The 21,464-nt window shown below is 43.7% G+C and overlaps 2 protein-coding genes across 4 annotated transcripts in view; one reads left to right on the top strand and one right to left on the bottom strand.

The window, feature by feature from the left end:
* GPR39 (G protein-coupled receptor 39) overlaps nucleotides 1-2,950 on the top strand; it is a 124,372-nt gene extending 121,422 nt beyond the window's left edge. The window contains exon 2 of the mRNA XM_090045890.1: nucleotides 2,413-2,950. Within this exon, the coding sequence (XP_089902016.1) occupies nucleotides 2,413-2,936 (524 nt within the window). The 3' untranslated portion in view covers nucleotides 2,937-2,950. The remainder of the gene's footprint in view (nucleotides 1-2,412) is intronic.
* A 339-nt stretch (nucleotides 2,951-3,289) lies between these two features.
* LYPD1 (LY6/PLAUR domain containing 1) lies at nucleotides 3,290-20,631 on the bottom strand. 3 transcript variants are annotated; one of them, XR_016442112.1, is made up of 6 exons: nucleotides 20,293-20,631; nucleotides 19,868-20,005; nucleotides 8,418-18,996; nucleotides 6,025-6,247; nucleotides 5,572-5,659; nucleotides 3,397-3,526 (listed from the first exon to the last, which is right to left on the bottom strand). XR_016442112.1 is itself a non-coding variant. In XM_090045891.1 (3 exons), the coding sequence occupies exons 1-3, from the start codon at nucleotides 20,390-20,392 to the stop codon at nucleotides 3,291-3,293; spliced, it is 474 nt and encodes a 157-aa protein (XP_089902017.1). In that variant the 5' UTR covers nucleotides 20,393-20,609; the 3' UTR covers nucleotide 3,290. The 3 variants fall into 3 exon arrangements, 1 of the variants encoding a protein (XP_089902017.1); XR_016442113.1 differs by lacking the exon at nucleotides 5,572-5,659 and having other exon boundaries at nucleotides 3,392-3,526; XM_090045891.1 differs by lacking the exons at nucleotides 5,572-5,659; nucleotides 6,025-6,247; nucleotides 8,418-18,996 and having other exon boundaries at nucleotides 3,290-3,526; nucleotides 20,293-20,609.
* Between the last annotated feature and the right edge of the window lie 833 nt (nucleotides 20,632-21,464).

The following is a 21,464-nucleotide window of genomic DNA, read 5'->3' as shown; positions in this document are numbered from 1 at the left end:
TAGTGACAAGGGCTTCTAGCTTGCAGAATGCAGCATTCAACCCGGTCACGGACTCGTGCTGTCTTCTGAAGGCTGCTGGTATTATCCATCAGAAGAGTCCTTATTCCTTACCTTGGAGACCCCCCCTGCCTCCCACCTTCTGCCCTTAGTGCTCTTTACTGCCAAGCCTTTCTGGTGTTGTGTGCTCACTGTCCTGACAGTGAGGAAAAGCACTGAAGTCTAGAAATGTTCATCTCCACAGCACAAAATTTGTCAGGACAGATGCAACAGGTAATATTTGAAGAAGTGAGTAGCAAAAGGCGGCACAGGTGTTAGAGATCCAGGAGGGGACAAGACGGCAGAAAGAAGAGTCGTACAAGGGGAAAGTAGACTAGATGAAGTTGCCCCGACTCATTTTGGTCACTTACCTGTTGGTCAAACAGATATCTGATGCTCCTTTTCTCAAGGCATGATGTCTTCTAAAATTAAATTTCCTTCAAATGTGCTGGGAAACAACTGGTCAAAAGGGAGGTCTCTATTTGGTGCGCATGGCTCAACAAACAAAGAAATCTTTGAAAGCCCTTCTGAAAACCTAATGGCAATTGCTCTCCTTTAAGAAAACGATTCACTCTTTGTATAAAGACTCAGGAAAGTCGATATAAAATGTGAAAATTGCAGTTCCTTTAAACTTTGACACAGACGGTTTTGTTTTTTAAGTCCTTTGCAGCTTCTTAGTGGCAGAAATCTCCCTTCTTTTTAAGTCATTTTTTTTAAATCCAGTAAAATATTGGCTTTCAAATGAGAAAATGTTATCTAACATGCTGTCTTAGATTTCTAGGTCTTCCCAATAGGATTTTATCCTTTTCCTTTCAATTTATTTGATTTCTATATATTTGGGAATAGCAAGTAGATATGAAGCCAAAGCTATTCGGGCAAGGACAGGAATAACCAGAATATGTTGTGATTCTGTTCAAAGAGAAGATTTCAGAGAAGCTATAAAAGTAGCAAAAATCTGGTCCGAACATGTAGCTGTGCACCACCGCTTCCTTAGACTGTTTCTGCAGATCTAACTGTAAGGGGAGAAGGATGTATGATCCTACCGCTAAGTCAGGGGTGGGCAAAAGGCGGCCCGCGGGCCAGATCTGAGCCACCAGGCCATTTTATCCAACTCAGTGAGCAGCCCTCCGCTTGAAATAATTGCCCGCCACTGCACTAGGTGCTATACAAAAGGCAGCTTCGCTGCAAAGCCAGGGGAAGGCCAAAGGAACGTAAGTGGAAAACGTGAACGTTAGAATTATTGTTTAAAGAATAGATATTTTTCTGGGAGGATATTTAGGGGAAATTTTCTGTCACTTGTTTCCATCCAGTAGCTTCAAATTGCATAGCTTCTTGTACTTACTAGAGAGCGAGAGGTGTTTAGCTGCTAGCCTTAAGGCAGGCAGAAAGTAGGGCAGCATGGCCAACTGGTTTAGAGAGGCCTGCGCTTGACTTGGGAGCAACCTGCTTTGTCAGATGCCAGTTAGTTTCCAAGGTGCCACCTTGCCTCATCTTCTGCCAGAGAGTGAATAAAACCCTCCAGTCTTTGGATGCATATCTGCCTGCACAACTGTTCTCGATGAGCCTTCATGGTCGCTGTTTCTCTACTTAATCTCTCTCCACAAGGGTGGGTTCTGTAGACGCCCATCATGTACATTTATTCCCCCAATCTTTTAAAAACTGAAGTACAGTATAGTGATGCAGCAGCACGTTATATCTGATAATCTGTATTTACATATATCACATTTTTAACACATTTTATATAATGATTTCAAATTTACATATCCATAGCAGGGCTAACTTTTTTTTTCCCTCCCATTTACATTCATGAACTGAATTCACCTGGAATTTTTTATGAAAGCCCAACATACATCATAATTATCATAAAAAGATTCATACATACTTTTACTGAAAAATATCTTTGTAAGAGGAAAGTTACCAAAAATAACACCAAATATACTATTATGCATACATTTTTGTAAAATACAAACAAAACGTGGTTTATTTGGGGTATTGCCTAGTCTAATATGGCTATCTTTAAAACAGAAAAAGAAAGGAGGGAAAGGAGTAACCCACGAAAATCAGGCTGATTTAAAGAAACCCATTTCATTCTTTCCAGAGATGCAAATATGACGGAAAGAACACTTGTAAAATTAACTGAGTATCAACAGGTACAAATAAACACTACCTAAATATCACACGTCTTCTTTGAAGCATATGCTGTAATGACCTTGTAACACTTTAAAAAAAAAAAAAAAAATGCAAGTGGCAGAAAAAGCTGTCAAGCAAAACATTGAAAAATTAGTACCATTTACTAACCAGTAAGTGCAGAACTGAGAGGCTAAATATTTTTATGATTTGTTTCACATGCGCGCTCTCTCTTCCTTTTGCTCACAGGACTGATTGTTGCAACTCTGGCAATATGTTGGATGCCAAACCAGATTCGGAGGATCATGGCCGCTGTTAAGCCCAAACAAGACTGGACGATACCCTACTTCAGAGCGTACATCACCCTTCTCCCCATTGCTGACGCTTTCTTTTACTTCAGTTCTGTAGTCAACCCGCTCCTGTACAACATCTCTTCTCAGCAGTTCCGGGATGTGTTTCTGCAGGTCCTCCGCTGTCATCTGACGGTCGAGCATGCCAACAAACAAAAGCTCCTGCGAGCCCATTTGAATTCCAGAGCCAGCAGCGCCCGCTCTATGCGTCCATTGATCTTCATGTCGTCAAAACGCAATTCTTCTACAAGGCCCAATAACAAGGTTTTCTTAAGTACTTTTCAGAATGAGACCAAGCCTGACTGCAGTCCACAAAAACTGAGTGTTGAATCGCTGGAGCCCAACTTGGATGAAATGCCACTGGAGACTAATGTAGAGCCCAGTCTAGCGGCACAGAACGGCCTTCGCGAACATGAAATGTGACTCCACACAAGGCAAAGTTTGTTGAGCGCTGACCTAAAACAACTGTTGATCTTAAATAGTTTTTCTGGTAGACTTGTTTCCAGCTACACAAATGAAGCAAGAGTTGTGTGTGCTGTTGTTAGGATTTTTTTGTTTTGTTTTTGTGTTTTTTAAAGTGCACAAGAGATTCGATCTGGTACTTGAATTTATTAGTTGCTGACCGAACAAGAAAACGAACAAAAAAAAAAAACAAACCCCTCTTGGACCAAACTTCTCTTTAGTGATTTGGAAGCAAACAGCAAGAAGAGCAGTGTCCTTCGAAGAAAGGGAGACACAAAACAAACAATGCCAGGACAATAAAGCATCCTCAAAGTTTTAGCAATACAATGAAAAAAGAGCCAATTTAAGGAACAAAATAGTAGTTATCATGCCTGCCCTAGGCACTGTGCCAGAGTTTCCTCTCTTCTTTGGTCGAGGGCCATTGCAGAGCGGAGTGTTGCAGCAACTGATACAAACGGAGTCCACTTTCCCTGGGGAACAGAAAGACTGGTATCCAGCGGAGGCTATGAGACAAGCTGCAGAAGATGCGCAGGATTTGCGATACAGGATTCCTGCAAGACAGAACATGACTTAATTAGCTTGATATGAAGGTGAACATTAGCCCACCAGTTTGAAGATCCTTACATGTTCATGTTGAAATGTTCAGATTGATACAAGCAGTATAAATCCATGACAACTAAAGCGGGGTGGTACGTAGGCCCCTGTTTCGCTAGGAAATGACAGCCCTTGTTTAAATTTCTTATTTGTTAAAAATAACCCGATAGAGCCTTGTAAAATGAACAGAATACGTTTTTAAACCACGGGTCTTTTAAAACCAGAAACTGCAAGCCAGCGGCAGAAGCTGGAAAGATGTACAACTCTGAAATCAGCAGTTTCCAAAACATTCGTTTACTTGATTTACAAGTAAACCTACTGGAAAAACTCATCACAAACTGCTTTTTAACGGATGGAAGCCGAGCACAGTCTGATGTATGTGGAAGGTATTTTCAAGTGTTTTACAAGGTTATAAAATAAACCATTGTGCCCCCTCCTCCATGTTAACCGCTTGTGGTAGTTCTGTAGTTTATTCCTCGTGGTTCTCCTTAGCATGTACTACCCTTAGATTTACCGTAAGGACTGAGGACCTGGTGGAGGCGTAGGCAATCCTTAGGTGACTAACACACTTCCAAGGTTGTGAAAACCACCTTGCCTCTAAGCCCAGGTGTTACCCAAGGGGGTGCGAGAACAGGAGGATTCCCCTGAAGGGATGATGTGTTGCTTTGTACTCCAACGCTCAGCCCCACCAGGCATTGAATCTCTAGTACACGTGGGACAGGACTTTTGAGAGAGGCCAAGGAAGAACTGGGAGTATGGCTTGTGAGTTCAATTACGGTTTGTACAGCCGCCAGCTCGATCCCTTGGGAATTGGAGCAACAAGGCAACCACAGAGTCTAACAGAGGCTTCTGCCAGTCTTAACTGGCACAGAACAACCCCCTTGCCCCCTTCCCGTGCATCTCTGTAGTGCAAGTCTACTTCAGTTATGCCCTGGGGAAAGGACTCCCAGTCCCAAGCAGGAAGAGATGAACAGGCTGGTCTTATGTTAATCGATCCCTACATGCTGCGCTGAAGTTTAGTGCAGAGTTACTGTTTTTACTGGAATCCAAGACTTACCTGAATCCCCCAATAACTGAATTCTAAACATGGCTGGAATCTAATTTTTGGAGGGTTGTATTAAATTAATTCCCCCCCCTCCCCCCCCCCCGGCTGCCGCATCATGGAAATCAGCAGTGGGGGTAGGTAAGGGAGGGCAGATGATGTGACCTCTTCCCTTTGCTGCTTGCTTCCCCTGTCCATTGCCTGCATGCTCCACACCTGCCCTCCCCCACTTGCACCCCTCTTGCCTGCCCCCCCGCCACTTACTCCCACTCCTGCCTGCCTCCCTCATGGTGCATGCATCCCTTGACGCCTACTTGTCCTGGTACTTATCCTCTCCCGCCCGTACCTCCAGCCCCTCCTAGTGATGCTGTCCTTCACCTCCCAATGCTGCTTACCTTCCCCTTGCAGCTCTGGCCAAGGATGGGGAGGATGCAGCCCATGCTGCCTCTGGCCCCAGCCCAGCCATGCGGCGGTGCTGGCAGCAGAAGCTTTGGCCCTGGAGCAGGGGCTGGTGGTATTGCCACTGCTGCATAATTGAGCGGGAACCAGAGGTTGCGTATACTGCGTGTTCCTTGCCCCTGGCCGGCACTGAGTTGAGCTGGAGCCAGAGCTGCAAGGGGAAGCAGAGGCTGCAGGCGGCAGGTAGTGGCGGGGATATCAGCTGAAGCTACAGCCGGCCACCTCCTCCCCTGCCCATACTTGAATCTAAGATGAGGGGCTTTTTTTTCCCTCTGTGCTGAACGGGTGGGGGGAAGAAATCCTTTTAGATTTGAGTAAATACAGTAATAAGGTAGGACTTTCTGGGTTCTGAAAGTTATCTAGAGAAAATTTTTATGTGCAAGTGAAGACCTGGTCCCACTGTAGGCAAAGGCATACCTCCCGCAGACCCAGAGCTGGGATTACACCTATTTTGGATTAAACTTTGAATATCAATTTTAATCTGTCTAATCCTCAATTTACCTTTATTTCAGCACCAGAAAGCATTCCTGCTTGAGTAAACTTTACTACAACTTCTTCCACCTTCTAGAAATGATGCTTTCAAGGTAGTCTGCATGCAAGGAAATTTGAAAATATATCATGTAGACTTTCCAGTACCTTTTACCACTGGTGTTTGTTATGTTGGAGACCCAACTTGTCTCCCCCTCATAAAGTTGTCTAGTGTTTTGTCTATGATTTCCCCCCCCCGCCGGTTGTCCAAACTTCTAGGTCAGCTACTCCTCTATATGGCTTTTGTGCAAATAGCAATAAATCTGGACTTTCCCCCTGTTTAAATGGGAAGCTTTTAAAATGCTGACAATAGTGGAGGATTCCTGTTCCATAAATCGGGAAATTCCCTTTTGTCCTTCCTACTGAGCTTTCTACTTTGATGGCTATGGGTCCAATAAGTGACTTGTTCATGATTTGCACACATACTGGGTTATACTTTACATCTCTGAAGTTGTCAGATCCTTGTAGCTGTGCTACTTTTTGAAGGCCTACGTTCAGTCCTGTGAACTTGATCGTGCCCTTAAATGTAAGCTTCCAGGCTTTTGCTAGGGAACTCTGGAAGATGATCGTGTAGTCCTGGAACCTGAACTCCATCCTCCTGCAGTTGCTTTCAGGCAATCCTGCAGGGTGAATTCCAGTTAATGAGCTCCTGTGAAAACAAAATACGACGTTCCTACAGATTAGGTAGAGTTTTGAAATTCCAGGACTGTAATTTCATTAACAGATGGAAGATGTTCATGCTTAAAGAGAAGAAATGATCTGCCCAGCAATATAATCTCACTGGGACGTTCTCTTGTGGGTCTTCATAACTCTGTCTTCCTATGGGAAATCCCATTCCCAAATGATTGCCTATTCACATTCCTAGCTACAGGAGTAAGAACTATGATCATTCTTTGCAAATTACAAATTTACAGCACTTCCATTAAGTTTGTGGTAGCAATCTGGCTTGGTTGCAGCTGTCCAGGGTCAGGACCTATACCTATACTAATTTCAAATACAGAGGGACCCTTCTGAGGTCTGAAATATGCTTCAATCATAAATAACTAGTTTAGTCGTCAGGAGGGCTCCAGGAGCTGCCATGCGTTATCTAAGTTTAGGCAGGGAAAAATGCTTCTGCACTTGTCATATTACAATGCTGTTGTGGCATGATGAAAGCTAATTTAAAAATGGGAGGGAAATGCTGCCAGTATGTGGTTTACTGTTTGGTTCAAGTTTTAATCAAATACAACTATACTTCCTCTGTTTCCCTTTTGGGACAAGGACAAGAGAAAAGAAGCTCTAAACTGTATAAACTGGAGAGGCCATTTGCTTTACAGAACATGCATGCAGCCCTAGGAAGCTTACTCATCTCCAGGGTTAAAGCTGCTGAGCAGGGTTTTTTGTTTCTGTTTTTAATTACAATTATAGGTGAGTGCCTAAATCTTGTTTTTAACTGGGCCAGGCTGTACAGTCACCTGAACTCCTTAGGTCCTTGCTTTTGACAACAAGATTAAAAAAACATCATATTTAGTGTTTTCCTACTGGCAAATGATTGTGGCTCTCCATTTGGCAAGCTAACTATTTTAAACTCTGTTCTGAGATGCCTAGCTCTGTGCTGCGCTGGGAGCCTCGGGCTCATTCAAGTTTCTAGGTCCCATGCCAGGGACAGATGCTTCTGCATTCAGCATCACCGAGCCCAGGTCCTCGATTTGATCTAGCCCTAAATGCCTGTCGTACTGTGATAGTAGCACTATCAAACAGTCTGACTTGGTGGTAAAGTGTACCACGTTTATTTAAACGGAAGATGAGATTTTACACCCTCCCCCCATTACTAAGGGGGGCACCCAGCATCTTGGATTTGAGTACCAGTCTGGGGTACTTGTGTAGTGGGGTACGGGGCCTGTGTGGGGGGGGGGGGGGGGTAGGGAGTATGGCAAAGACCATGCAACAATTCCCTCCCCCACCTTACTTCCAGTTCTGGCTCCAGCCCATCTGGGCCTAGAGCTACCACCATCGCTGACTCTTCTGGAGCCAGAGCTACCGCCCAGACGGTAAAAGTGGTATGGGGGAGGTGTAAGGGAGAGAAGAGGCAAGCAACAGGTGTGGGGGGTGGGCACAGGTGAGCTGGGGGTCTGGGCCTTTGTGCCCCTCCACTGCTTCGGGGTGGAGGGCAGATTAGGACAACCCTCCAATAATTAGATTCTATCTATGGCAGATTATAACAACTTCCTAATTTTTGATGTACAGAATCTAATCATTAGAGAGTTGTCTTAAATTCAAAGTTGTCTTGGATTTGGGTGCATATAGTAGTGTCTTATTCAAACTAAGGTAGGGCCAACCTTCTTTTGCTTAAGGACTTTCTAGTGCAGATGAAGCGTGCAGTGAACAACTGTTTAAACAAGAGAAACCGTTCTAGCTCCATGTTGTTCTCTTCTCTTTGTTCTCTAATCTACTAGAAGCAAAAACAAACCAGAAAATCCAAAGGGATTTGGCAGCTCCATTTCATTAGTTTTCCCATAGACTTTACCATGCATAATTTAAATTTTGTTTATCTAGTGTTACAAAATGCTGCTTTCCAAACATAAAGGGAGACATGCCTTTTCCACTACAGTGTGTATAGCTGCCCACAAGCCTTTTCACAACAACGTAAAGGGGCAACCCCAAAAAAGGTCTGGGTCGAATATAACATTATAGGCTAGAGTCAGATGAGGACTGGGCACCTACAAGCCTTGCTAGGGTCTGAGCCCAACACTGGAGCGCTATGGCGATCACTACTGCCCACCATGCTGTCTAGCTCTAGGGCAGATATAATGTTTCTCTTGGCAAAATCTCCAACACACCTCGGCTTATGTTTCTGGGCATGGGCACAGTCATCTCAGTCCTGACAAAACTGGCAGGCTTAGCATCTGTGTCATGTCTGACCCTGCCGAGTCACCAACTACACTCTTCCACTTGTGACAACTTGCAAGGTGTGCCCTGGAAGGGGAGGTGTGCCCATACCTAATCTCGCCTACAAAAGAAAGGGGAAGAGGCAGTAGATGGGACATTTAGGCACTTTAGATGCAAGTGTAGTTTAAAAATACTGGGTTAATCTCCTCAAATTGTATCAGTTAAATGATTAACCGATAATGCAACAGCTCAGACACAGCTGCTGCTGGGAGCCACTCCCGGCTCCCAGAGCCCTTTGACTAGGGGGATGGAGGGAGGAGGCAAGGCCAGCCGGACAACACAGCCCACACGATGCCCTGTGCTGGGAGGGAGGGAGCACCTGTGAAGGAGCAGCTACTTGCTTGATCCACGAGCTGTTTTCTTAGGCTATGGGAACCAGGCCCCTTTGCCGCTCCTCCTCCTCCCTGCTCTGCCGTCTTCTGTTCCCTGCTGGGACAACACAGGGCTTCCCTTCCCTGCAAGACTGTGCCTGCTCAAAGCTAAAGGATAACCAGTAAGTAAGGGTGCACGATTGAGGATTTTGGGACCAATAGCGATAGCTGATTTTATTTATTTTTTTAAACAAGCCATATTGGCCAGTACCAATACAACTCCAATTATGCAGCCAGGCAGCATGGACAGTGGTGTCTGGTCAGTAAGTCAGTTGGGGAAGGGGCAAGGGAATGGGCATGGGGAGGGGGACAGATCAAGGCCCCCGTGGTGAGGGAGGGAGTAGGACTGGGGCAGGAGCAGGGGCAGGCGCTGCACAGCCGGAGCAGAGCAGGGGGATGGAGTCGCAAGTGGCCCGTCTGGGGGACACGGGACTCCTGCTGCTTCACGCACCCTGGGAGAGCATGGCGGGGGGGGTGCCCCTGGACCTGCATGTGGGGTGAGGTGGGCTGCCGCTGCAGGCTGGTGCTGGGCTCTTCCCAGCAGGGGCATTGGGCTGGGGTTCCACTCAGGGTGGATGGCAGTGGCGCTGGGAGGGGCTCATGGGGGGCAGCGGTCACCCCAAAATTCACCATAGCCCCCTCCTAGCGTTGCAGCCACCTGCTCCAAGCACAGCCCAGCTGAGCCCCCTGCCAGGAACGGCTTGGTGCCACCCTGGCTCCAGCCTGCAGCAGCAACCCACCTTACCCCATGCACAGATCCATGCCCTCCACATACTCTGTGCCTCTCACACACACTCTCTCTCTCTCACACTCGCACACTCTCTGTGCCTCTCTCTCTCTCTCTCTTTCTCCCCCCTACCTCATTGCACACACCCTTCCGCTCCTGGCCCCGGTGTACCCGTGTGGCCCTGTACTCTTGCAGCCTGGCAGTGCAGCTGCCCTGGGGCCACATGGTGCTGAAGCAGGAGCGCAGGGAAGCTGGGGCAGACAGGCTTCCGATTGTGGGGGCGGGGGTGATGGAGGGTGCTGCTGGGCTGGCCTTGTTGCTGGCTCCTGCCAGCTTCCCCTGGATCCTACTGTCCCTGGCTCCTGTCATCTTTGATAGGCAGACAGGAGCAGATAAATATTAATTTTTGAAATTTTTTAGGGGCCCTGAAGGCTGGCTAGAATGGCCTGATGGGCCAGATTTGTCCCACAGGCTGTATTTTGCCCACCCTTGTACTATTAGCTTGTCAGCTAAAACTTCTAAATGCTCTTCTTATAGATCTGGCCCCTAGCTCACTAGCATTTTTTGGTGTTTCCTCCATTAGTCTATTCTGTATAAACTGCAATTTACACTTTAGCACAAACGCACCTCCCATGTGAAATGGGCAATGGTTAATTATCTGAGCTTTAATGATGCCCTTTCATGATATATCACTTCTTTGTCTTGGATGTTGTTCTCATTTGCCTGTTCGTAAAAAGAAGACTGAATGCTGTGTGTACAAACCTGAAAAGACTCCTTAAGCCACCTTTGTTATAATAGCTTGCTGAATGGACTCACTTATTTCTCTGAATTTTTCCACTTCTGAATCTGTAAATTTATCTCCTTTTGATGTACTTAGTCTGTGTCTCATCTGTCTACCTAAATTCTCTCTGCAGTTTCAATTGTATATGTCATTCTTTATTTCTTGCCCTAAATTGTGTGTGAGCTATTTAATGACTACTGCATTTCATCCTACTGATCGTTGCATTTCTGAAGCTAAGTGTAATAGAAACTCCTCAAGGTGTTCACTGAAACATAAAGTGAGCACTTACCATAAAGTCAGAATAATTACATAGATTATTTGAAATATTTAATCAAATTAAATATAATGTAATTTATATAAAACAAGAGATTTTGATTTATTTCATTTCCAATTTCAATGCATCTAGAGATGTTCAAGACCACACTGTAAAATCACACAGGGACTAGGATAGGTCCTGGATCAGGGAATGGCTTATATTAACGGCCAACGGAGACCTTTGTAATGGCTATTTTTTCCCTTCTTCAATAGTTTGTGAAGCAAAGTATCTCTGCTTTAGTATTTGTTCAAATGTTTCATTATACAGTGATCTGATGCAACTAGTTCTTTTGGGATTTGCTCTCTGCCTTATAGAAAAAGTGGTTATGAATATTTTATCTAGTAAGGTCCCAAATATATTAAAATGTGACTGACAGAGCCCTTCTGAATGTTGAAAAGCAATGGTGACTTGCATTATTCTTCTAGGAGCAAACATTTGTTTACTCCACCCTTGCTGACATGCAGCTAGAAAGACTCATGCTAGAAAAAAACTTAATCTGTTAATTTGTGCTTTTTGTTTAAGCGAAGAAGCTGCTTGAAAAAAAAACAAAAAGAATTGGCTAGGTTTTATTTTATGTATACACTCACTTAAAATGACATTTTTTTCATTTTAGACTGAATCTAGCAGGCCCTACTCTCTCAGAACTCCCACGGAAGCTAATTAGTGCCTTTAATAACAATCTGAATTCATGTAGTACCTTTCAGGAAAGACTTTCAAAGTGCTTTATAAACCATTAATCAATCTTCATTATATGAAATTATGATCCTCATTGTATCGAGGAGGAAACTGAGGCATAGAGGTTAAAAGATTTGATGTCTGTAGCTACTACAATACAGAGGTCCTGACTCTTAATCCCAGGATTTAGAGCTGTGGCTGTCCTTCCCTCTTTCATATCTTTATTCAGGGGTAAAAAAAATTGCACCGTATAAGTATAATAAGTATATAATTCTGATGAACATACCCATTGCTGGTGGCATAACATATGTGGAAAACAGCTAAGATGCTAGATATAGTTTTTAAGTAGTATTTCATATACATTTTCAACTAATGCTGCCGTGGAATGACTACATTAACATTTTATTCAGTGATTTGTTTGTAAATTTCTGCAAATACAGTATCGACAGGCAGTTTTGAGCCGCAAGACTTTTTTTAAGCTTTGATTTTTTTTTTTTTTTTCTTTCTTCTGACCTATGTGCCATGATCATGTTTTGTGGAAATGAAAATCTCTTAGATGAAACAGGATAATTGCTGGATACAGAGAACAAGGGACTGGATTGCTGTGATTTCTTTTACAATATTGTAGAACATGGCATCAAATCATGCCGCCCAATTATGGCACTGGAAGTCTAAAGCAAAACCGACTTGTTAATATTGTTCTAAATAATGACACAAGAAAATCCATCCTACTGCTTGCAGCCTCACAAAGCACAAGTGAGGCATTAAACTGCTTAAAAATATGCATTGATTAGGAAAGTGTAAGTGCAGCTTCTAGTTTTATGGTGTCATCAAATAGACTTTTTTTTAGCAAACGCCAAGTATAGATTATAAACAATGATGCTCCAACAGTTAAGCCACAGTTCCAGCTTTCATTTGACTAGCTTAACTTTTTATGTCTTGCTGTTGTATCTATTTTTTTAAAACTCTGTAATGTCCACTGACAGCCAACTGGCAAATCGTGCAACATTTCAAGCAAAGCTGTCTTGCATGGTCCTCTCAAACGGTAAACAGCAGTCTTGGATATTGAGATTGAAAGTGTACTTTTGCTTCCAGTGTGAAAAGTGAAAGCTGGCTTCCTAGCACTCTGGATTGAAGCCGAGTGGTGGTTTTTTTTGTATAACTGTTTAATATAGTCTTAATTCCACTAAATGAACCGGGGAAACCCTGCAAATGTTTACACCCATGGATAACTTGACTTGTGTGAACAGCTCCAGTTCATTCAATGTGTGTTATTTGTTTTGTTTTTTTAAGGAGTTGCACTGAGTTCAATGGGACTATCTCCATTGTAAACTTATTTGCTGGCATACGTATATGCAGGGCCAGGGACAATGCTCTCACCTCTTGCAAGTCAAGATTCACATATAACAACACTTAAAACAGATTGGCCAGCCTGGCTACATTGGTACAGCAATGCCAGAAAGATGCAGTTTATACCAGCAAGAGACCTCTTTTGGCAGTCTAGCCTAAATCAGCTCCCCGTATAGAAAAACCCATCCCAGCAACATTTTTTTGCTAGTATAATTGTATTGAGACTTGGGTTTCTGCCAGCACAGCTATCTCAGTGACTGATTATCACCCTTACTCCTACCCAACATAACTATACTAGCACAACATAAGCGTAGTACTCAAAGTCATAGAAACCTGGTTTTGGTTCTTCACAGGTCCTTCATATAAAAGAAGACCTTTTAAGAATTTATATGTTGCTTACATGCAACTTTATATGCTGCTATTTATTTTGAACATTTAATACTAAAGAGCCCAAACCAGCTCTCAGTGACTTCCGTATGAGCACCAGAAAGCTGCATTTAAAAATTATTTTTAGTTTCTGGTTCCAGCATCACTAGAGCTCTTAAATGCTATAAACTTGGCATGTGAAATCTCTCTCAAGTTTGCCAACAGATATCGGGCTATAAAAAGAAAAACAACTGCATGAAAGGAAAATTATTGCACAAACTCTACTTTCTTGCGTTTGAGAAGCTCACTGGGAGCTAGTGAAAGTTCTGGTTCGGTCGCTGGAAATTTGTTTTTGATATTAAGTTTAATTTAGACATGAAACGCAATGCGTAAAATGGTGCACCAGGAGGAGACAGCACAGAGCTACCAGCCTTGGGCATTATATCCCATCAATGTATACACCTTTTATACAAGTCCATGAAATAGAAAAGAGCATAAAAAGCTATTGTCCGTGTCCTGTGAGAAATGAAATTCACTGGACCAGATATCACAACTTCCTTAAAATAATACAGTACTTCAACACTTGTGCGTCTGGATCTTTTTCATGGTTTTCAAGTCATAAACTACTGGAAATCAACTGCTAGCTCCATCATTGCTTCCCTATATTTAAAAGCACTCAAAATAGCAATTTATTATAAAATCTCCATGGTTTCGCCTTACCTAATGCACTTAATTCAGTTCATCTCCTGCTTGCTTGGTAGTGTTATAGGCAACTAAAAATTGGAAGCAATTTATTAATAAGAGAACATGCCCTACAGCTTGGCATCTGAAAACAGTTTCTGAATGGTAATATATCCACAGCTCTGAATTTACAGCATATAGTGAAAGTTAATGACATATACCATCATTCTTTTATTTACATGCAAGCTTTTATCTGCATCAGCAGAGCTTAGATGCTGTGGATATTGGTTACTATGCTTTTATTCCATTGGGCACCTACCAGAGCAAAATAAGATTCTAATTGCTAATTGGTAAGAGAGAATTTTTCCCTCCTAACCTGGCAATATATAGTATACTTTATATTCATTTTTAAAATAGATACTATGTGGATGCTTCCCCTCTATACCTATTTGTATGCATATTGTCAAACATGATTATTTAAAGGACATTGTGTAAAGTTATTTTAAAGTATAGAACCTGAAAAACTGGTTTGACTGACGGGTGCTCCTTGCTGTGTTTTAATGCGTGCTGAAGGTAAAGCCATTTCATATAAAACTTTAATGCCCAGAATGATCCTCTATGTATACTTGCTGACAGAAGATTAAAATAGGCAACAGTCTCAGTTTGCCATAAGTGTATAATTGCTATTTGTATCAACAGAGTTGTGCACATGCACTGAGAAGAATGTGCATTTCTATGATCTCCGGGAGTCACACGTGGGATAGTAAATAAAAGATGAGCAGTGACGCTCTAGGGCTAGGAAGGCAGAATACTGACTTTAGCTTCCCTGCATTTACTAAAATGGGTGACTTACACTCTTCAGGAAGCTTATTTCTTACAAACAGCGATTAAAATTCACCAGTGAAATGACAGTCATGTTCCTGTTTGTTCCTATGAATTGCTTTAAGTGAACACTTACAGTAATTGCTTTAATTACATTGCTGTATTCTACACCAAATGAATGCATGGAAAATGCCATTGTAAACCAAACAAACACGAGAAGCTTTTATTGCAGATTAATAGAATTAACGAAGTTGCGTGCGACTGCCTTTACAAAAGAAACTGACAACCTTAACTTCTACAGATACCACTTTTTTTTTAAATTCCCATTGCAGAGCTACTCTTGTCGGTTCCGAATGGCATTTTTAATGCAAATGCTGGGGAATGGTATAATATAAATGGTGTGAAGTAGGTTCACAGCTACCTAATGGAAAGGTAGCAAGAGCACGAAGTCTTTTGTTTTAAAAATTAAACAGCCTGGTATATTTATAGCAACTGAATATTGAGATTGAAAAAATTATGAAACCAATTTCCACATCTCTCCTTTGATTCCCCTCTTCCCCCCCCGCCCCCAACTATATTTGGTTCTTTACACTCCTTGTATTGCAAGTTTAATCTGTTTTTTAAAAATCATTTCTTTATAATGAGTAATCATTTTGTAATGCACCTTAATGTTGGGTGTACGATTTCTCCATTTGGAGATTTAAAACAAGGTGACCTTTTCTTAACCGGCTCTGTGGGTCTGATTTCAAAGCCTATCAGAATTCATGGCTCTGAAGACTCCTATTGACATTGGATCTTGGATCAACCCTTACATGGTTAGCTCATCTTCAATAAAAGAAAGACTGTTGGGTTTTTTTTTAATATCAGCTTCATTTATATAGAATAAATGAATGAATAGCTAAAAGGTTTCATTCAGTCTCAACAAGTGGTGCATTTAGTTTCTGTTTTCACTTTGAAAAGCAGCAGCTTTGATGTTTTAGTGTTCAAACTCCGTATTAGGAAAGAAAATCAATTACTGATGTTTCCATGAAATATTTGCAAGTGGAATTAATATGATGGGAAATGAACTCATTTGTCAAACAGTTCATCTATATGATCTGTCTTCAGAAATCAGGTGCTGTTTCAGCTGAAAAGCTAACCTTAAAAAGGTATCCCTTAAGTTAGTTGCTATGGGACCAAAAGTGACCCAATATGGTCTCTTTGCCGCCTCCAATGCTACGAACAGCAAAAGCTACTGGTGCTTCTTAAAGACTAAATGAACAAATTAATTCCTGGGATGTCTTGCCAGTAGTGAAGCACTGTCCTTTTGCATCTCCCACTGGAACTGAGTAATGTAGCCAACTGACAAACCCTAGTCTATCAAACTTAATAAATAACTCCACTAAAACTTGAGTAAAAGAATATATACTAGTTCTTTTATTTCATGAAACCTCTAGTTCTGTACATTCTGGATAGGCCCCTTAAGTGTTATCACAACATGGATATAAAACAAAGTGCAGGTGGGGACGGCAGTGGGGTTTATACTAGCTCAGCAGTCACCTGCTTAACAACTTCATACTTCCTGACTTTGACTTTTTTTTTTTTTTTTTTGAACTAGGTAGTATATAGCACCACTGGAAACAACTGGATGGCAACACTTAGGCTGATCTGATTTAAATATAAATGGGCCCGGAAATGTTAGATTCATCATTTAATTTTGACAATCCGTGTTCAGAACTGTTGCTTTTAAATAGTTCATACAGATGAACTACTTTAACTTGGGGTCTTGTTAAAAAAAAAAAAAAAAAAAAAAAAATCCTTCTTAAAGGCCTGGTACTTTTTGTAATACTTGTAGACTTTCTTGTCCAAAACGATACACACCGTCAGACTGCCTTTATACTAAAATTCAGGAGATTTCCCTGAGTAAGTATAGCGAGTTCTGAAAAAGTTGAAACCTAATTTTACCTTCATCTGTGGAGTGGTTTGCCTGGACTACAGCAAGGCTTAAGAAAGTTATTTTACAACGTAAATGAAAAAGATTCTTAAGAGCTGCAGTCTTATCTGTGAGAAGTTGGTATAGGTATAATATTAAGCCATATTTGGAGCTGTCATTGCTTAACTTAATGTAAGAAAGTAGCAACTGCCTACATGCCAATGACTATAACACAGACATACCACAGCATGTAAATCAGTAACCCCCTTTTATTACAAAACAGACAAATAGATTAATGTGTGTTGCCAAGGATGGGTGACCTGGATCAATTAGCTTACTGACTCAGACCATGAACTTTATTTTAATATACTGCATTTAACTTTTAAATAAGGTCCAGGAGAACCTGTAACATTTTGCTCACTGACAGAGTTATATTTTACTAAGGGCACAAATTGGTTAGTCTATAAAAATTAAATTATACTTCTTTGACTGCATCTAGTCGAGAGGAAAAACTCTAATTACAAGATTTTGCTGTCAAGTAATTGAAAATTCACATTCTTTATATACTGGGTTAAAAATTCAGACTCCAGGTCCATTATAAATGAAAATCAATATTTGGAACACTTTTCAGCTTTCAGTGATAAGCAGGAGTGAAAGAAACAGTTATAAAATGTACAGTTAAAGGAGGTTGAATTTGTTAAATAATAATTTGGGAGAATAAGGCATTTTATATTGCATTCATTTAAATATTAGAAGAAAAAATAATAAATGAATTGAGGCCTTTATGATGGCAGTTTCCTCCAGTTTTAATACCAACCCTCTCCAGAACTGACTGAGGAGAAGGTAAGTTTTTATAATGCAAATTTCACTCCACTTGGAATACATAAATTAAGATTTACCTGCTACAAGGAGTCTATAACTGCCTGACTTCAAATGAACAAGAGCTGCATTTATAAAATTAAACCATGAAAGATGGATTTTAGTGTGCTGTACACTGCAGGAGAGTTTTCCTTTTAAAAAGGAAATTCAAATAACAAAAAAAAACCCATCTCTGGCTGCTGTTATCACTACTGTAATACTCGAGAGGGTGAAAAAACAAAGAAAATGTCATTACCATTTCCCCGCCTTTCATTAATCCCTAGCAAATCAATTTCTTCACAGTGATGAAGACAAGTTTATACACCCTTAATTTTTGTAAGATCCAATTAGAATGGTTCTGATTCTCAGTTCAGTATTGCCACGCTAGTTTAATCAGTTTGCAAACTTCCTTGTTAATCTGACTTTTCTGAAGCCTGAGCAGTACATACGTCATATGAGCAAATGCCCCTTAAATCTTTTGGAAAGAGTGAGATAAATATTTTAAGTAAACCGTTCCTAGATTAAAAGAGGTCTGGCTGCAAAGTGAAGAGATGATTACAGATCTGGATCTTGGGAGGGAGACACAGCTTAAAATTCTCAACTCGAATGAAAATCTTGTGCAAGGGAATGAAAGCGCTAAGAGTTAAATGAGGACAGGTGCCACTTTTATGGAGTGGTAACTGCATCTGTCTATCCAGAATTTTGATAGCACTTCAGACTCCGCCACATCGTTCATTCAACGCTATTAAAAAGATGCAGACAATTTCGGTGTGCATGTGGCAAAGCCTGCATTTCAGGCACTTGTCTACTTGCTCCTAGGTTTAAAGAACTTCACAAGCTGTAACCATCTCAAACCGCCACTATCCTCTCTACATAAACACATCTCAAAATAAAATGCTCCAGCAACACAGTTTGAGGGAAATAGTTTATGTTCACATTTTTAAAACTCAGTTCTCTTACTGACAGGTACTAATCTTCCCTTAGATTGCCCTCCCTTTTTCTCCATTCCTCCTTCACAAAGATGAAGTGTACTGCTCGGTGCATTACCTGCAGTGAGGGCAAATGCCTACAACACAGCCACTGTGCATGGAAGGGGTGATTGCATTTCTTTTCAGTGATTCCCACCCCCCAGGTTATCTGTGGCTAGCAGTACGGTGCAAAGTTGCTGATAAGTATATTGGAAATATCCTTTAAAGCTGTAAATTGTATTCATTACCAAATGCTGGGTATGCAAAACAATATTCTAGATTTCAGGAACTTCGACTGCATTTACATTTCCCATTAATAGATGGAGCCCCTGTTATTGGACAGAGACAAACTGCAGCTTCATGGACACGACCGCCAAAACACTCCCAATATCCTATTCCCATTTGAGTCGTTCAGTATAAATTAATCTTCAGTACAAATCCTCCACAGGGCCCGAACCAGTGTTTCATTCCCCATCAGCAGTACTGCGTGACCTGTGCCCAGCGATGTGCTCCTGCTTTTTGGAGGTGGGTTTCTCACCCCCTCCTCCACCTGGGGGTACAGAGGTAATACCCAATTCAAAAAACTTCAAGGAGCCACTGCTGCCCTCCATCCTTCCAGTTCTCCAAATGTCGCCACTGTCAGCTGTGATAAGGTCAGGAAGCTACATGAAATAACAACAGTTGAGCACTCTTCATCTACCCACCGCACCTGCCCCAGTAGTCTCCGATAAAGCTGCTGCATGCAGCTGAGTGCAGGAGGCAGGCAGGATCTGCTGTTTAAACCACAAGTAGCCCTCCCCAAAATGTGCAGTGTTTGATGTGGAAAAGACCAATGCACAGCACAGCACAGCACAATGATTCCTGTGCAGAGGGGAAGGAGCACTAGCTACCAGGCAGCTTCTTCCCTCTTGAAAGCATTTTTATCTTGGTGTTTGCTAAAAATACTCTGAATGGGGCAAAAGCCTCTGAAGATTGTTAAGCGAGACTACACCTGCCCCGTGCATCCCATCAGCAATAAACTCCAGAAACAGTTCACACATCCCTCATCTATTTCCACCCACCGGCTGTTTGATGGGTGAAAGCCCAGCTCTCCCTGCCTCTCCCTGCTTGAGATCCACCTTTACCGCGTGAGAAATGCTAGAGTAAATAAAGAAAGGAAGGAATTATTCATTTAATGCTCTTTCCTCCCATGGGGGGGGGGGGGACGCTCTGTAATTAACTGGAATGAGATTAAATTGACTTGTTATTAATTTCCCACTGCTGTAAAAATGAAATGGGAGGCCCACAAGACCATTTTAACAGCTGTATTAACATTTGGCTTGGAAATTTCACTCCTCGTTTGAAAAGGAGGGCGGTGAACCTCGTTGCGCTGGAGAGCCGCTCGGAAATATTTAAGTGGGGCTCGGCCGCCGCGGCCCCTTCGCCAAGTGGCAAGCAAAGCACCGCCCGGCGCGGCGCGGCGGGGCGGGGGAAGCCGAGGGCACACGGGGCTGGGGGAGGATGTCGGGGCTCACCTGAACTTTTCTCCATGATTTCTTTCTGACACATGTCCTGGACGTTGACGGTGCAGTTGACGATGAACTCGGGCGCGGAGCAGTCGTTGTTGAGCTGGAATTCCTCGCACTGGTAGCACTGGATTTGCAGCGCGCCGCCTGCGAGAGAGACGGGGCGAGCCCGGAGTCAAGCAACAGGTGCAGGGAGCACCCCCCTCCGGGGCAAGGCCGGGCCGGCGCGGGGGGCGCCGCGGCGGCTTCCGGGAGCCCGAAGCCGGGGCGCGCGGCAGCCGGCAGAGGGCAGAGGAGGAAGCCGCCGGCCCCGCAGCGCCTAATAGCCGCGCGCCGGCTCTGATCTGCGCCGCCGGGGCCGGCAGCTGTTGCGCGGCCGGCCGGAATGGATGGAGGGATGATGGAGGGGAGCGGGGAGGGGGGGGCGCGTTTACCCGGCGCCAGCAGCAATCCGCAGAAAGTTGCAGCGACGCCGAGGAGCCACATCCTCCCGGCGCGGGGCCGCCGGGCTGCGCTGCGGGCGCCGAGGGGCATGAGCCGGGCGGCGGCGGCGGCGGCCGCCCGCTCCCTGCGCGCCGCGCTCCGGCCTCGCCGGACTTCGGAGCGGAGACTAAAAGAAAGTCGGGCCGGGGGGGCGCCCGCGGCTCCGCACCACGTGACGGCGGCGGGGCGGGGCGGGGCGCGGGGGGGCTCCTCAACGCGCCGCTTGGCTCGGCCGCCCCCCGCGCGGGCGCCGGGGATGCCGCAGCGGCGCTGCCCGGGGCCGCCCCGGCTGCGGCTGCTCACAGGCTGGACCAGAAGAAGAGCTCTTGGGTGGTGGGGTTTTTTTTCTTTTTCCCCCCTGTAGTCGAAACGAAGCCCTGGCATGTCTAGAAAGACTCTTCTGTGGGGGGGGGGAAGGGTCGGGACCCCTTAACCCATGCCTCAAACTTCCCGCTGCCAAAAACCCCTCCGTTTAACTCGCCGGGGCTCGCCAGATAGGGCACAGGGCTTTTATTCAGCCATACGCCGCAAATGACCTGGCTGGGCGGCCGGGGAGCGCGGCCCGGCCCCGCTGGCGATGAGGCGCGGTGGAGAGCCCCCACGACGGTAACAGCCGCCACAAAGCGTTACCGCACAATAGCGTCGGCCAACGAGTAACAGGCGCGCGAAAGAAACAGTGCAGAGTCTAGACAGAGGCAAATATACCCCGTTTACAGGTTGCTGTACAAAAGCAAGTATAAATACTTCACCACTAGAAAAAATACACCGAACTCTCGACATAGACTTTTCCCGTACATATAACTAGTGGCTGTAGAAAACCACCCGGATATGTTGAATTAAGCGTCGTTAGCACCAAGAGCTTTTTACTTGTTTTCCTTAGCTGTAAATCGGAAATATGAACGGTATTTCAATTTTTTCCCCCCCCAGGATTAACCAGTAACCTGGAGGACACAGTGGGTCTGAGATGTTAAAAAAAAAAAAAGCAACCCAGCGCCTTCGGAAATGATTCTTGTTAAATGGCTGTATAACGGGCAAAGAAGTAGGGATGCTTTAAAGTACATCCTGCCATTAGAAATAAAGGCCAGATCCTGCAGTCGTGTGAGGCAAAACTCAAACTGAAGTG

Source organism: Crocodylus siamensis, chromosome 4 (genome assembly GCF_052110815.1).
Source record: "Crocodylus siamensis isolate JL-2025a chromosome 4, ASM5211081v1, whole genome shotgun sequence".
Taxonomy (NCBI): domain Eukaryota; kingdom Metazoa; phylum Chordata; order Crocodylia; family Crocodylidae; genus Crocodylus; species Crocodylus siamensis.
This window is presented reverse-complemented; position numbering and strand designations above follow the sequence as displayed.

What these genes read in the sequence shown, in the direction of transcription:
- LYPD1 (XM_090045891.1), bottom strand. Translation starts at nt 20,392, where the DNA reads ATGCCCCTCGGCGCCCGCAGCGCAGCCCGGCGGCCCCGCGCCGGGAGG. An exon ending in CGGATTGCTGCTGGCGCCGG is followed by an intron (nt 20,006 to 20,292) that starts GTAAACGCGCCC and finishes TCTCTCTCGCAG; the next exon opens with GCGGCGCGCTGCAAATCCAG. An exon ending in AATCATGGAGAAAAGTTCAG is followed by an intron (nt 3,527 to 19,867) that starts GTGAGCCCCGAC and finishes TCTGTCTTGCAG; the next exon opens with GAATCCTGTATCGCAAATCC.